This window comes from Chlamydotis macqueenii, chromosome 1, assembly GCF_036417535.1.
Source record: "Chlamydotis macqueenii isolate bChlMac1 chromosome 1, bChlMac1.mat, whole genome shotgun sequence".
NCBI lineage: Eukaryota > Metazoa > Chordata > Aves > Otidiformes > Otididae > Chlamydotis > Chlamydotis macqueenii.
The window spans coordinates 190450148-190468131 of NC_141556.1; the positions used below are offsets into that span (position 1 = coordinate 190450148).

At 35.9% G+C, this 17984-nt stretch overlaps 1 protein-coding gene across 2 annotated transcripts in view; it reads right to left on the reverse strand.

Annotated features, from left to right (window-relative positions):
- Positions 1 to 17984, reverse strand: part of NBEA (neurobeachin) — a 509094-nt gene that overhangs the window by 391962 nt on the left and 99148 nt on the right. For both annotated transcript variants that reach the window (XM_086771979.1, XM_086771978.1), the window contains exons 5-6: positions 15142 to 15263; positions 5253 to 5379 (exon numbers count right to left, since the gene is read on the reverse strand). In XM_086771979.1, the coding sequence (XP_086628105.1) occupies positions 5253 to 5379; positions 15142 to 15263 (249 nt within the window). The remainder of the gene's footprint in view (positions 1 to 5252; positions 5380 to 15141; positions 15264 to 17984) is intronic.

Here is a 17984-nt window from a genome sequence, read left to right on the forward strand (position 1 = left end):
GTTTTATTCATTTATCTTCTATCTGTGATTTTTTCTTTTGCAGTGCTTTAAGAGGATTTCTGACAACACACCAGACTGTAAAACTGTCCCTGTGTGTAGCTTATGCTTAATAGGTGACACATTCATTCAGAAATAAATAGTTTATTACTTTTGGTGAAACGCTGTCCACAGAGCCTATAAGGAACTAAAAGGAGCAAAGTTATCTTGGGAGAACTTTGGTGTCCATGTCAAACTTTAGGAAAATGATACAATCTACTTTTTATAGTCTTTTTTTTTTTTCTTTCCCTATGTTAACCCCCATTCATGCACATTCAGCTTCTTTTAGTCCAAGTGTCCTTTCTTCCATGCAACTTTTTTTGAATCTTTAGCATTGCTGCTATGTCCAGAGCATTACCTGTATCTGTTATTCTGACCAACAAGGCAAAGTCTACAAAAAACATTCAGTTTTTCTTTACTTGAATACACGTGCACACACACGGGCTATCCTAGCTCATTATCATAACTAATCCAGTAAAAAAAAAAAAATCCCCCTTTTGCCTCCTGCACTTGAATTAACTAAATTTACATTTTAAATTGTAATTTCTTTTTAGCCAGGGAAGTACTTTAGGGAAGTATTCAAGTACTGAAAAACAGTTTACTCTTTATGTCATATTTGTCACTAGTATCAATCTAGATAAAATAAGTAACATCAGTTTTCAAATTTAGTTCCTAAAATAGAGGATGACAAACTCTGCTGAGTAAAGTCCATAATGTGTTCTCAGGAAAGTAAAGGTCCTTCTGAGATTCCTGCTTGCTCATTTGATTCATATCCTTCCATTCTTGTATTTTAATAAACATAAATTCTCTTACTACATGATAGCATAATTTCTTTAAGGCTTTCAGAGAAGTATAATGACTAAAGTTCTTGGGGAATCCACACAGCACGTACCACCTGGCTCACAAACCTCTTCTTACATGCAGAAAGAATCCTTCAGAGAATTCAACAGAAGTGAGTGCAAGACTTCCAGTGCAATATTGCATTGCTTTGTCCCCGGTATATTTATCTATGCATTTTCTAATCATTCTCCATTTTTCTAGCTTCTACCCACTTTGATGGTTAAGAAATCAGCCATGATAATATCTAATTCTAAATATCAGCAAAGCTCTTTTCTGAAATTTGTATAATTTTTCATCACTCATTTATTTGACAAAACAGATTATACATTACAATTAAATGCTTGGTAAACTTCATACTCACATTTCTTTGGAACTTGGAGGTGCCTACTGTAAGGTCCGGGCATTTAATTACTATTTGTTATATTGATTCCTATACCTCTTCTACCGACATTTCAATTTGAGACACTGACTCATCCCCATTGAGTTGTCTTGTAGTAAACAATGATGCAATTAATTCATTTAGCAATTTTGTTATGATACTATATTCTTCAAGGGTTCTTATGAAGCCTTAGTGATCTAGTTGCCCCTACGGACTGGAAAAAAAATTGAATTGCCTTATCATTTTACATATAATTTGCTCTAACATACTTTCTAAGTATTCTTCATTTTGCTACAACTTCCACTTTCTGAACAACTTTGTTTCACCTACAGTGGTCTCTACTTTGCTATTTATCTGTGCTCAGGTAAATTGTGAGGAGTTTTTAAACTTTCTATTGGATTTTTTAGACTCATGACATATTTGCTCTTAGCCTTTCGTATCTTTGCATTTAAGGAATTTCTCTAGCACTATTGAACACTACCATCTTTTAACTGCTCCTCTTCTTATTTTTTTTTTTAAGAAGTGAAGGCAGGTTTTTGCAGTTCCTTTAAAAATAAAAATAGAAAATCCTGCATGTCCAAGAATATTCTGCATTTTTCAAGACAAAGTCAAGCAAGAGTCAGCTTCTGAGCTCTCTAAAAGTTTGAAAAAGAATGAAATCCAAATGCTTCTGGTATTTAAAGGTTTGGACTCTTGTCCCTGTAAGATGCCACCCAGTTCATAGCAAAGTAATGTAAGCTTCTATTAGTACGCTTTCTGATCTTCCCCAGTTCATCATTGATGTTATAACCATCGTTATCACGTGGCTAACAATTCAATACGAATAGTACAGTTTTCCTAGTCAGTTACCGATTTTCAGTGCACAGAAACTCAGTTACTTATTGTTACAATGAACTTATTTATCTGATTAGGTTAAGTCTTTAATATAGGGCATCATTCCTCTATTGGCCAGACCTGCCCCACTGTCACTTGTAAGTACAATTTGAAATGAGTGCCAGTCAACAAAGCTTCTGATATTTCTGCCAACAACCTCATTTAAAATAGACATTCAAATTTGTCTTTTATTTTTAGATATATATAAGCAAACATATACATATGTCTCATAATTTCCTATTACCTAAGTCTCATTTATGTGAATGTTCTTTGCTGATGTTGTATAGGCATTTTGTCGATTTCCCTCCCGTTCTGTATCTGAAGACATGGTTTTCAGGACTTTACTACTACACAATGAACCAAACAAGGCTGTATAATCTCACACACAATCTTTCTTCAACTTTTAGTTGAAAATTTCCCCCTCCTTTTTTTTTTTTAATTTTCAAAGTCAGTAATACAATTTCATTTCAAGTTCATCCTACAATCTCCTTTCTGATATAAATTTCTCAAAAATGCACCAAGACCATGCCTATCTGCTATAACAAGAGCTTCCTTAGCTAGTACTCAAAGACACTTCAGACAACAGCCTGACAATTTTTTACCTTGTTGAAATCTTTCAAGCTTTATCACCCACTGCTTAGTAAGTCATATTCCTACTCCACAGCCCAGCACAATCAGAGAGATGAGGCATCACACACTAAGCATTTCCAAAATGTGAAACTTACTTCAGTCTATACTACAATTAGTAAAGGTATTCAGGATTAGAAACACCAAAAAAAAGCTGTTTTCTCTTGACTACAGTGCTTTCCTGTTCATACTTTTACAAGGATTGATGTTGAGGCTGGAACTCAAGAGAGTGAAAATTACTGGGGCTTGCTAATATAAAAAAAAAATTCACTTTGGAGTTCCAAAAAGCAGTATAGACATACTAAATGCAACACTGCCAAAGCTAGTTTAGCTCTGTTGAGATGAGTCTTTTATACTACACCCACATTTTCTATTCGGGGACATGATGACCTCATCTATCCATGTATTTTTATAAATATTTCCTTTTATAATGTTGTTAAAATACACTAATTAAAACCTAAAGTAACCACTTAACACATCTTAAAGTTTTAAATTAAGATTACATATTATTCTGTGAATGATGTCATATGACATAGTTAACAGTGGGAACACAAACATAGTATCTTTCTGATCTGCCTGCATGAAGCTTTTGACCATGTGGCTTGAATATATAATCTTACTGTGATTCAACAAAGTTTTTTAAAAAACATTTATCAGAAGTTTAATGAGGATGATGTTTCTGGCAAAAGCTATTGCTAAAATGTCCATGTCCATAAGCAAATGGCTAGAAAATAGTGTATCTGATGACAAAAATCACACTTCTCAAGTTAGCATTTGGACAGTAAGCTGCTTTGTAAATGGGTACACATTTTTCTAATACATATCTACACATTCAATGATTGCCCAGTGGAACCAATGTAATACCTAAATAACATGAAGAAAATCAATCTACATGTTAAACAGGATCTGTATGGACTTGTTAGAGCCAGGAATTGTATTTGACAGGTTTTGTTTCCTGCATTATGTGTTATGTACCTTTCCACATACATGTTGACACAAGTTATTAATGGAAAAAAGATATCATACAAAAGCACTTGCAAATACATTTATTTCAAATACTTTCTAAATCTGATATACGACCCAAAGTGTATGAAGCACCACCCTTGACAAATAGAAAATTTTCCTGGAAGTTATATTTGGACATATTTCATTAGATCAGCAGATTATGATCTGAAACTGATATTCATATAATGAGATATACATGTTGTAATATTTCAGAATTAACTATTTCAAGTAGAATAGCAAGAGCTATAATTTTCCAGGGATGGCATGAAGGAAACTAGTTATTCATAATAAAAATTATCAAAATAATATCTTGCTAAAATATGAAAGACTGCTTCTTCATCAATGGGTAAAAAAATGATCAGCTAGATCCCAAAAGCTAGTTATCAATAACATAATCAAAAAGTTAACAATTTCATCTGTTCCTAAGTTGAGTGTTTGTCAGTAGCATCAGATGTGCTACGTTAAAAGAACACTGAACTGTCATCAAGACTCTTTTCTGGCTATAAAATTAAATAAAATTTGCAAAACAGAATTGATTCATTCCAATACACTCAGTAGATACGTGTTTATAAGGCTTCATAATCCCTGAGTAACATGCTAGAAAAAGATATTACTACATTTAAAAAAAAAAAACAACCCACAAATGACCTCAAAGTGACATGACAGAATTAGAATCAGTGATTTTGAATCACAAATACATACCAAGAAAAACAGTAGAACATAAAGCTGATGAGTGAACAATGGCATTCCCTCCCTAAGAGACTGGTTTCTCAAAACAAAACAAGCACTGAAATTCAATATACAAATTCTAAGGCCATAAAAAAAGAAATGAGCTTCACAGCAAAATATATACAAGGCTGTTATCAATGACAAACACTTAATGTTCGCTGCATGGAAAAGTCAATGCTTCAGTCAACTAACTGAAATATTGAAGCCAGAGGAATCATTGTTCTCCTAGGACTACTAGGCACACAGTAGAAATGAACACTAAGACGATCTAGAGAAATAATCAAGATTTACTATGAAAAATGAGAAATCCCAAAACACCACTGACACAGAAGAAAGTTCAGAGCCTTATATGTCCCAGCAACAGAGAATGAAACTCTAGCATTGCCACCAAAATTGTTCCAGATATTAGGACCAAAGTTACCAAGTACAGAATGTTCAGAAATAGAATGACAGCCTTTTAGAAGTAAAATGCAACCATTTTACAAATACTCAAGATTCTTCTGTATCTGAAATTAAATAAGCAGCATTTTTAAAAAGAAGTTGACTTTACAGAAGTTTTACTTTATAAATTATTATATTTTTCTTGAATTGATTCTGACTGTAATTGACATAAAACTTTGCAAGACTACCAGAGAAACTTCTTAGAAATAAGAAATTGTAGATTATTTGTAATGGTATGGCACTAAAGGGATTTTAACACTTCTTCCCAGAATCACTTAGTCAGATTTTCAATGTTCTTTGTGGTGAATACCACTTTGCTTACCTTGCGTGGCTGAAAGTCATACTTCACACAGTGCTGGAAACCTTTGCCTTTTGACTTCAATGATGTAACTATTAAGCAGTTGCCAACAAAATGAGCAGAATACCCAACACCTTTGCTAGTGCGGAAACTGCAAAGAAAGAATTATTAATGAAACTGGAAAGAGGGGAATTATTGTATCATAAAACAAGGTCCAAATGCTACTTTAAATTGCCATGAGAAAGAAAAGAAATCAGTACCTGCAATGGGGAACTTTATATATGGAACTCCTTTATATCCTCTCTCCTCACTGTTTCTCTGGGGGAGCTACAAACATTCATCACTAACTTGATTCCAGGCTACACTCTAAAAACGAGTACTTTTTTTTTTTTCTTTACAAAAATCCAAGATGGTAAATATTGCATCTATCAGGTTTTTCCCTCAGTTTCCTAATTCACCATGTTTAAAATAACACACATCTGATTTAAGTTGCAAAGAAAAATCCATCACAGAAAACATGTGAGATACCTTGCATTTTTATAGAATTAGAACAATGTGTCTGGTATGACATACAAGTATGGATTCAAGGTAATTACTATGCACAAGAGTTATTTATTTTTCAAGACTTATGATTTAGTTAGGCTAATGATCTATGCAGCTTTAACCATCTGAGTTGTAGATTTATTTTCATTTGTCAAATTTATAAAGGACTACAATTTTGACAAAACAAGCTTAGTAAGGGTTTCCACCTTTCCTGTGACAAACATCATAAAGACAGATAATGCAGAAAGCTCATACATTTCTCTACTTGTATTTGAAAACAAAAGCATTGTAGAGAAATTCTGGACTTCTTAAAAGACATTTGGCAAAAGCAGCTGGTGGAAACTCATGAGTGACATTACATAGAGCATTTTTAAAAAGGTAAGTCCATATCTACAGTTATGTCACTTATTCCCTTCTGAAAAGCTAAGTACAATACAGAGGATTCTGCTATCATTTACACAGAGCATGTTTTATATGGGTTTTTTTAACCTCATTACCAATCAGGGTATAAAAATAACCTATGGCTGAAATACAAGGTCTAAATGGTGAAATTCATCCATAAATTCTGAAATAAAGCTTTTCAAATATAAGAAAAAAAAAGACATTACTAATTTTGAACACTTGTATATACTCTTGTAGCCCATTAATTATAACTTTCTAATTTCCTTAATATAGGCAATTTTAAAAATAATTTCATATTTTTAGAGCAATGATATTTTAAATGGTTTCACATTGTAACATTTTAATCAAATGCTTTTACGAGGTTTTTCATAGTAACATTAAGAGATGAAAGGCACATGCAAATACTAAGTTCAGATTTCATCTTACTTAACAGCTACTGAAATTTTTGTCTACCCTACTATATAAAAACAATTTAGATGTTAATAAACAGAAAATTGTACAGTTATAGACCTAATTTCATCTTCAGAAACTTACAGTTAAATCTGTATGCGTACAGCAATGAAGGAGAGAATCAGATTTTCCACTTTCCTTACTGTCAAAAATATAATTGATAAACTACGACCTTCTGAAAAAAGTAAATGCCTTCCAAGATAGGTAGCGTGACTAGACCCTGAGGTGGCTAGAGCTTAGATGTTCTTCTTCTGTGATGCAATTTTTAAAGTAAGTTAAAAAGCGACATTCAAATTCTAGACAGACACTTTTGTCATAATTAATTAGAATACTTCTATTAAATGTGAAAAACAGAGAGATCAGGCTAAACAGAATAGTAATAATAACATTTATAGACAACTCTTCTCCACTCCAATGGGTCCTTGCACAGAGGTCCTTACTTCCTGTCTTGATTTCTGTTATCTTATGAGTTGCTGCATACTATGCCTTATGATCTCTGGTCATCAGGGTGGTTCTGTTGGCCTTGAGGCATGGCTTGGTTTGTTCTTTCCCTTTAGCAACCTGTTAAAGTCCTTCAGAAACTTCATTTTTTCAAATTCAAGCTGTGGTTTCCTCATTCTTCTAATTGCCTCTATATGTAGTACACAATCCTCTCTGCGTTCCAGCTGCTGTGCTGGAAAGGAGCATTATTCCCTGCCACAGCCTTTTGTACAGGCTTCCACACAACCCTTCTTGCAAAGAAAGAGCACTTTTTAAAAATAAACATAAAAAACCCCTCTCTAAATAAACCTAACGCATAATCTAAGAATGAAGAGAAAAATTACATACTGTCCATCACCACTGATCTCAACAATAAAGACAATTTATAACGCTACCCTTCTCTGATGTTTTTTGAAGACTATTATTAACATGGATTTGTTCAATGATCTGGCTTCCACAATGACCCCACAGGCAGCCATACTCCACAACAAAAGGAACAGTGAACAGCCTCATGGGAGAACATCACTCACATACGTATAAAACCTGCATTACCCATATTCACAAATAACCTGCACAGCCACAGTACTGAATTTGGTACAATAACATGAAGGTTAAAAACCTTAAAATATAGCTTTTACAATAAGAACAACTGAATGTGTTGTGGGCTAGTTTGAGACTTTGATTTACCTCCAAATTTGCCTCTCAGCAACATATGTTGTCTCTACAAGCTAAAGTACTTTTGAATCCTTCAGAATCCCAGTATTATTTGATTAGAGATGTCAAATACAATGTATTTCTTAAAATTATCAACAGCCTATCATTGTAAATATAATGATGTTTTTACCTGTTAAAACGTTATTAAAATTGTGTGAAATGTATCTTACTATTTTGAATAGGAGCTAGTAAGCATATTGTTATATATTGGGAACACTTTGTTAAAAAAAAAAAAAGGAAAAAAAACATGGCTTTTGCAGAAACGTCTACACCATTAAAACTTTCCCTTTCCCTACATCATTGTCCCAGTTACTCGGCTAATTTTGTCACCATTATGGTCAAACTGGACTATTCCTGAAATTTTAAACACTGAATTGTCCTTAGATGTGTAACTTCCTGGAGTTTAGCTTATGAAGACAAGAAAGCAGTGAAATAATGAAAAAAATAGCTGATTTCTTAGCAAGACTCTTCTATTCATATTGGAATAGAACAAATGATTTTTTAAACATGAAGCTTAGCCAAGATTTTGCTTTTTTTTCCCCACATGAATTAGCATCCTAATACAACAGTAGCTGAGAAACTGAGAGCTGAAGTATGTTCTGCTTACCTCAATATTAAAATATACTGATTATGTTCATCTTCACATTTTATTTCTTGACAAAGGTAAAGCAGGCTAGGCCTGGCCTCTAGGATACTGCACAGAAATTCTCTTACCAATTACCTATACATGCAGAACTTGTCACATCCAAAGATGAAATGCACAGAGACAAGAAGAATAGTACTGTCAGCACCCATATGGTTTTATGAGCCTTTAACTACCTCCCATAGCAGCTGGTATACAATTTTACTCCAGATCATTCACAAAACTCTTATAGTTGTGTTTCATTTCAGTCAGTTTCTTGAAGTAACTACTGGATCTTATTACACTTCAATAGCAGATAAGCATTCTTCCAACCACTGGTGAAATTGTTCAGTGATTCCAGTTTCTTTAGCTTAGGGTTTTACAAGCAATTTAACACATGATCACAGTACTGAGATTGAGAAGCTATTAATTCATTCTTGCCTGAAGAAAAAAAAAAAAAGGTTTATTTCCTACTAACTTCGGAATTCCATTAAGTGGTTCTCCAACTGTTCTGCATTATCTCTATTATTATTAGCTCTAGAGCAGGACTGAAAAGTCTAGATGGCTTATATTGTGGGTTTTTTAAATTTCCTTGTCCCTACATTAGTAAAAATAAAATTTAGAATGCTCTTTCAGAAGTTTAGTCATTCTTCCATCAAGTGGTTGTGGTCTGCACCATGGGCTGCAGGGGAATCTCTGCTTTGGTGCCTGGAGCACCTCTGCCCCCACCTTCTTCACTGACCTGGGTGTCAGGGTCTCAGTATGAAAGTTGTTCCTCTCATACATTCTCACTCCTCTCTCTGGCTGCAAAGTTGGTTTTCTTTTTGTCTTCTTAACTATGTTATGACAGAGGTGCTACCACCGTCCCTGATGGGCTCTGCCTTGACCAGCGGCGGGTCTGTCTTGAAGTCGGCTGGCATTGGCTCTATCATACATAGATGAAGGTTCCACCAGCTTCTCTCCTGTAGCCCCCTCACCACCAAAACCTTGCCATGCAAACCCAATACATGTAATTACTGCTTCCTAATACATAACTGCTAATTCTGTAAGCATACACGCTGGAAGGGAGGGATGCCATCCAGAGGGACCTTGACAGGCTGGAGAGATGGGCCTGTGCCAACCTCATGAAGTTCAACCAGGCCAAGTGCAAGGTCCTGCACCTGGGCCGTGGCAATCCCAGGCACAAATACAGGCTGGGCGGAGAATGGATGGAGACCAGCTCTGAGGAGAGGGACTTGGGAGTGCTGGTGGATAAGCACTGCAATGCGCTCTTGCGGCCCAGAAGGCCAACCGCATCCTGGGCTGCATCAAGAGGAGCATGGCCAGCAGGTCGAGGGAGGTGATTCTCCCCTTCTACTCTGCCCTGGTGAGACCCCACCTGGAGTACTGTGTCCAGTTCTGGAGCCCCCAACATAAGAAGGACATGGACCAGTTGGAGAAGGTCCAGAGGAGGGCCACGAAGATCGTAAGAGGGCTGGAGCACCTTTCCTATGAGGACAGGCTGAGAGAGTTGAGGCTGTTCAGCCTGCAGAAGAGGAGGCTCCGAGGAGACCTTATAGTGGTCTTCCAGTACCTCAAGGGGGCCTACAGGAAAGATGGGGAGAGGCTGTTCAGTAGAGCCTGTTGTGATAGGACGAGAGGCAATGTTTTAAAAATAGAGGGAGGTATATTTAGATAGGGTATTAGGAAAAAATTTTTTACAATGCGAGTTGTAGAACACTGGAACAGGTTGCCCAGAAAGGTTGTGGAAGCCCCATCCCTGGAAACGTTCAAGGCCAGGCTGGATGAGGCTCTGAGCAACCTGATCTAGTCAGGGATGTCCCTGCTTCTTGCAGGGGAGTTGGACTAGATGACCTTTGAAGGTCCCTTCCAACTCTAACCATTCTATGATTCTATGTTATCCATTATTCACTGCTAGGTATATGATGTTGGTTTGCTTACACTAAAATTTGTGCTATAGATTTCTGAATCTTACCATTTGAACCTGACTGCTCTGGAACAAAGCTTTCTCCTTATTGTTATTTAACATCTATGCAAATGTCAAAGACTTCTAATTTTCTTCCAGGATTGTCACATTCATTTTGTAATTGGTAAGAAAGCTACAATAATGTTCCAACACACAAGTATTAATAGTCACTTAGTAGCTGCCCAACATCATCCTTAGAGATAATTAAATTTATTTAACCCAAACAAATTGGCTTACAGTTTTTGAAGCAGCACTGAGCATTTAGCTAATTACAGAACAGTAGCAATTTTCCCTCACATCTGGCAAATGTGAAAGCATTTCCTTGCTTCTCTTCTACATTTCTAAGCATTAGTTTTCATATCATGGTCAAGGTGATGCAACAGCTCTCTCCCATCAGAAAGGCCTCTGGCTACTTCTTCCTATACTCATTTAAAGCCTGGATCATACCTAAGAAGGTGACTTGGAATAGTCGGCATGGATTTACAAACTGGAAATCATCCTCAATCAAACTGATAGCGTTCTATGTTGCAATGACTGGCCTGGAGGATGAAGAGGAAAGTCGTGGATCTTTATCCTGACTTTCTAGCAAGACCTTTCAACACTGTAACAACCTCAATGACAAACTAATGAAGAATGAGCTACAGAAATGAATGGCAAGGTGGTCTGAAAACTAACTCAACTGCTGGGCTAAAAGCATTGTTATCAGTGGCACGAGTCCAGTTGGAGGCCAGTTACTATTGGAGTACCCCAGGGGTCAATACTGGGTCCAATCTTGTTCATCTTCTTATTTAATAACCTGCATAGTGAGACAGGGTGCACCCTTCAGCAAGCTTACAAATGATACAAAATTGGAAGGAGTGGCTGATACACTAGATAAGTGTGCAGTCATTCAGAGGGACCACAGCAGGTTGGAGAAACAGGCCAAGAAGAATCTCACGAAGATCAACAGAGGGAAATACAAAGTCCTGCCCTTGAGGAGGAACTGTCCCAAGCACCAGTATATGCTGGGTACCAACCAGCTGGAGATCAGTTTTGCAGAAAGGGACTTGGTGGTCTAGGTGGACAGCAAGTTGACCATGAGCCAGTAATGCACCCTTGTGGCAAAGGGAGCCAATGGTATCCTGGGCTGCATTAGGAAAAGCACTGCCAGCAGGTCAAGGGAGGTGATCCTTCCCCTATCCTCAACACTGCAGAGACCACATCTGGAGTATTGTGTCCAGTTCCGGGCTGCACAGTAGGAGAAAGACATGGACACACCAGACCAGAGTCCAGCAAAGGGCCACAAAGACGACTGAATGATCAAAGCCTCTGACACATGAGAAAAGGCTGAGATATGGGACTGTTTGGCCTAGAGAAGAGAAGACACGTATAAATACCTGATCGGTGGGGAGTAAGGAAGACTGAGTCAGAGACTTCTCAATGATATCCACTGAAAGGATAAGATACAATGGACACAAATTGAAACTGATAAATTTTTTCATTGTGAGGGTGGTCAAAGACTGGTACAGGCTTCCTGGCGAGCTTGCTATGTCTCCACTTGCAAAGATATTAAAAAATCTGACTGGAGAAGGTCATGACGAACCTGTACTGGCTGACATTGCTTTCAGCACCTGTGCTTCAAATAAGAGTCCTCTTTAAAGTTGTGCATGCTGCTAAGTTATTGCTTTTAAAATAAAGATTGTTTATTAAGAAGAAACTATGAAGAAAGAGTTCATTTATATGACACATTTTTCACCTAGTTAAACAGAAAAAGATATTACATGCCCATAAAGCACATTGAAAGAAAACAAATCTTTCCTTTGGTATCTTCCTTTTGGTGGTGGTTGTATGTGACTCAGCCTTTCATGTGGCAAGTCTGTGTAGAAGTTGAGAGGGATGATTTAGTTTGAATATTTTTCCTGGTTTTAATTATGGCTTGGCTTAAGTCACTATATTAAAATAGCAAGTATTTGCATTGTTCCTAGCTTCCTTCTGAGGTTGGCATATCCAGTTTCTCTTATGTGTATTACATGCACATTACATTTACACAGACTCAATTTTGGCATTTGACTTCTGTAAGACTGACTTGTGTGGCTCATACAAAGCACTTGCAAAGTTCCACCTTGTTAGTCACAGAAGTTTTGTTTCCCACTCTTGATAAATATTCTCCTTTTACATATATTCCAAAACAAGAGGTAATGCAAGAAAGCGAGACACCGAACTACAATTAAAGATCTCTGTGCGCAAGTGTGTGTGTGAGAGATAACAAGTCATTCATTCAGCATGGATATGCTCAAAGATTACTTGAAGTGTCTGTGCAGGGAGCAAAATACCTATGCTTACTAGAGAGGTTATACTTTACGCACTACAATAAGAGAACTGAAACTCCGTATGTTTTTGGGCTTTACTTTCTCTCCAAGTTTCAAAGCTGGAACAACCAAACAGACATTATTTTGATGTGTTCTGTGTTATGAAAGCGGAAAAAACCATGAAAAAAAACCGAAAAGTACACATCAACCACAGGGAAAGATAAACTCACAGAAAAAAAATGTTTTCTTACTCTGCTAGACTCTTTATTCTAATCAATCTAATAAACAGATATTATATTAAGTTACTTCCTATAGGTAAATCATACTGTCAGTGGACATTTTTTAAGCAAACGTGGAAATGCTACAGTTGTAGCCAATTAGTATGTTAAAAAAAAATATATATTTAGAATATAATGCTGAGGTGAGACCTAGAATTCTTTTGAGGAAAGAAATTTAGGTTTCTTTGATAACTCAAAGGGCAGCTTTGTGGGGTTTATTCACGGATATGTTCAAAATCAAACACTCTAATCAAAGAAAAGTGTTTTTATCAAAGACAGATGTTTGAGTATACGTGGCAATTCCAAGCTACATCACTTCTTTGCAGCAAAGTGAATACAGGCTACAGAAAAGGTCTAAATCAATATACTTAAAAATAGAACCAGAAGTAAATTCCCTCTGACACAGACAAATATGAAGTATCAGGCAAGCTTAATGCAGGGAGGATTTAAAACTATTTCAGTGCAAAAAAAAATGCTAACAAACATGCTCAAAAATCTTAGAATTCAATAAGGATTGTAGTCACATCATAATAAACATCAGAACTACATCACAGCAAAAAATATGTATTAAAAATAAACAAACATCTGATGTAATTCTAACCTAATGCCATTGCTGCTTCTGCATTATAATGGAATTGGAAAGAATAATATTCATCACTCAGACTAAAGGTATTTCCACACTACTAATCGTAAGAAAAGCAGCATACATCACAGACTGTGCCACTTCGGAGTATGCTTTTCCTGTTCTCGGGCAATAACAAAGTCTCAAATCAAATACACCATGTAAAGTTGCCAACTCTGAAACAAATTCTGGCTGAGAAACAAATGGTCATGTTAAATTCCCTTATGCATGTTCAATCCTATAATTGCATTTGTTATTGTCCTTGACAGAATGAAAAAATAAATAAAATATAGATCATACTAATAAACACAGCTAGAGCCTACAGCTTGAAAAAAATCTCCATGGTAAAATAAGTATAGCACTTAGCAGAAAATGGACATATGAAAAAGCATTATCCCAGATGGTAATTTAAGGAAAATGCATTAATTTTTTCTTCAGAATAAACCTAAATTTTTTTCAATCAGATATTTGTTCTGTAAAAATAATGAATTATTTTGGTTTTCCAAGTAAATGACAATAAGATTTTTATGTATTGATAGTACAAATGTCTTCCTGAGACCACAGCTACTGGTCCTCTCCTCAGCTGACCACTAAAAACTTCTGCTCTTTAGACAACCTGGAATGACCACAATGTGAGAAACGTTACATTCGGTTACTTCCCTCCTTGTGCTACTCCTGTGTTCCTCAGCTGATAAAACTTGGTAGATCTCACTTACGCCCAGTTCTCATCTGTCTGCACAGCTGATATATGGTCTTCAAGAATATGAGAAAAGGGAAGCATACTAAGTAGCAAATACATAAAGAATGAAAAAGTGCTGAAGAAAATACCAGTATGTCCTGAAACAACAGAAGGTTCTTTACTAAATCCTTCTTTTCTTCAGCTAAGACAACCCCACTTGAGCACATATAACTTAACTTCTGAAGTGAAAAAACTTTTTTCATGATTGATCAATAGAACAAACATTTTTACTATTACAGGATAATTTCTAAATATCAGACAGCTTTACTATGGATAGAATTATTATTTCTATTTTTATCACAGCAGCAAACCTACATAATCTAAATTTTCTCTCCTGCAAGTAATGTATTATGAAATATAGCTTTGATTTTTGGGAACAGGTGACACATGAGCCATTTTTATATTCACAGATACACTTTTTATTACCTCCAGCTAATGTGCAAACACTGCGGTCTGAGTACAATAGATTTGCTTTGTAGCACTGACATCAGCCGAGAATCTCAAACACCGAACAAGAAATATGACAACATTCTCAGTTTACAGCTCTAAGACATCACATATTTTAAAATTCCTAAAGAATGATTTTACGGTTTCTCTACAAGGCACAATGTCTTGCATCCATGGATTTATAAATTGCAAAGCAAAAAGGACAGACAACTTTGCAAGAGTTTTTATACAATAAACAGCCATTAAAATCTGCAGATACTTGCGGGGAAAACAAGTGTGTCAGAAACTACAAACAATGAGAAAGATTAACTGTTATTAGGAAGCCAAAACAAACTGTAACGGCAGTGTTTTAAGTTACTTACCAGTAGAGATAGGGTTTATCCTTATCTACATTGATATTATTTAGTGGATCCATACGAAACCAGGTGTTAAGAGTAAACCCATTTTGGTAAGGCCACTTAGCAATAGGAGGCAATGCAATTGCCTGGAAGGAGGGGAAAAAAAAAAAGGATATAGTAAGCAGCACTGTTAGAGGTAATGCTTTTCTAAAGTCCTGTCATTCTAGACACACAGATCTGCTTTAATTTTCAAATACTAAAGAAGAATATAAAAACCCCTTAAAATAGTGTTTTTGAATAAATGCATTAGTTTTCCATTTTAAAATATTTTAATTTTTAGCTACATAAATTCTACCAAGAGGACATGAAATTAAATTTGTGAATGGGCAACATTAAGAGGAAAAAAAAAAAAGAATTACTTCTGCAGAAATTGAACTATAAATTCAGCTTTCAGTAAGTATTCATCTCATCAATAGACTTAAACAATCTCAACAAATAGTACAATAGAGATTCACTGTTAAAACTACAGTATATATAAAAAAAAAGATTGTTCTCTGAGATTTAAGAGCACTATCAGTTTTTTTTTCCTATGAACACTTAGTAAGGGAAGAGACTGAAAATTTTAACCCCATTCTTAGTTAAATACATTAATAGCAAGGCATGGCCTGGGAAGAAATTTGATTTTTCAATACTTTATTTTTATGGGCTGACTGATTAAGAGGTTTCAGAGAACTCTTTATCCCTGGGCAAGGCCCTGAATATCTGATCTACCTTTGCAGCTAGGCATTCTTTAGGGACAAGATGAACTTCAGAGGTCACTTATAAAGTAAGTTTTTTCTGTGATATCACTAGAAGATAAAACATCTTTCCCCTCAGTATGATAACAATACACAAAATGGAGTAATTAAAAAAAATAAGAAATTAACTGTTTGTAATGATTTAGAGATTACTGTTGTAGGCACTCTACAACAAATTATTTCTCCATCCATCACACAAAATGTAGCATATCTTACACAAAAGTAATAATGGAATAATAGCTTTTCATACTACTTCTTGAAATAAGTTGTATATGAATGCAAAGAAAAAGAAAACAATTTTATAAATAACAATAGCATGCTACTTCTAAGTGTATTTAATCAATATTTTTCAGTTTCAGTAACATAATTTAAACTCTTACTATACTTTAAAATAATAAAGTCTAGTTAGTTAATCCTTGCATTGACGGTATTATGTTCTTATCAAAGCTATCAGTGATAATGACTGAGCACTGGCACAGGTTGCCCAGAGACGCTGTTAAGTCTCCATCCTTGGAGATGCTCAAAAGCCATGTGGACATGGTCCTTGTCAGCCCGCTCTAGGTGGCCCTGCTTCAGTATAAGGGAGTTGGCTGAGATGACCTCCAGAGATCCCTTCCAACCTCAACCCTTCTGTGATTCTATGTGACACTTAGAAGACACAGTTAAAAATACTTTTTCAGGAGTGCTCAAATCTTGAACTGTCCTGATTCATACCAAAGACTACAAAGAATTGTAGCAAACTCATTCATTGCTTAAAATGAGAACGGACATGAGTCTTTGGGTAAGTGAGTCAGAATAACCACACTAAGATTCTATGCCAATGTAGTAAAGTATGTAAAAAAAAATGGTACAGAGTGGGAATGATTTTTCATTATTTTTATATGCAAGGCAACTGCTGTAAGAGTTTTAAGAGCAAAGAAATAAGTAGTTACTAATGACAGGGAACTCACAGTAAATTTTATAATTGGCTATAGCAATGTGCTCAGATTATGCTTGTATTTGACTAGACAAAAGAAAGAAAGTCACCTTTGCTACTAGCCTGGTACAAACTGCTCAGTACAAAACATTTCAAGGATCTCCTTCGGGATATCACTCCTGACTCCTGAGAGGGAGTTCCCTGCTTGAAACAGGAAAATTGCTGTTTGACGAGAAACAGCAACAACACCTGGGAATACTGCCACCATCACAAGGTGTCCTACTAATGGTGCGACTAATGTGCTACTTAGAGACTGGCAGAGATTTAACACGGTACTGGGAAGAGCCCTTCAGCTGGGATAGTGAAGCAGATCTCATCAGCAGATTGGTTCAGCAGACTCTTGGCTCTTTCATACTACCACTGAAGTTTGGTTATAAAAGGAGTATGCACGCAACTTTAAAGAGGGCCAACCTGATATTTATCATGCCAGGTAAACATTATGCTGTTTCTCTGTCTGATGAGATCACTGTGCATCACACCTGAAAAGTTGAACTCAGTGCTAGTAAACTGGGTCCTATCCATTTTCTTTCTTGTAATGAAGAGCTTCATTGTTTGCGTCATATTATAAATAATCGCACTTGGTCCATTTCAGAGGATAACTACTCTCCAGAACTTTACAGTGTAATCCAACATGCATTACTCAAGAAACCCAAGTTTGAAACTTGTATTTCTTGATTTACAGCGACACAGTCAATGATGAGTGGTATGTGAAACAAGATCCTAACTAAGGAAAGATAAATGCCTACTGTGCATTTCAATCAAGAAACTTGTAAAACTGTCAGTACTGAGAACTTGATTTTAGATATGATTTGAAATAACTGATGCATCTCTTTGGACAGGGAGAAATATTTGAAATTCTTCCCCTGCAAAATTTTTTTTGAAGCTCTAATACAAAATTAAATTTAAGAGAGACATTTCATCAGGGTTTGCCTCTGAAGACCCAAAATGTCAAAGCAGTGTAGACATTCATATTTTGCAACAGCTGTCTTGCTGCTGCTGCATATACTTTTAGGAGAGGTTAATTGTGGTTTTAATTTAGCTCTCTTTCAAAACTCAGTAATTAATTCCTTTTTGCTGACACATCTGTTTGTGCA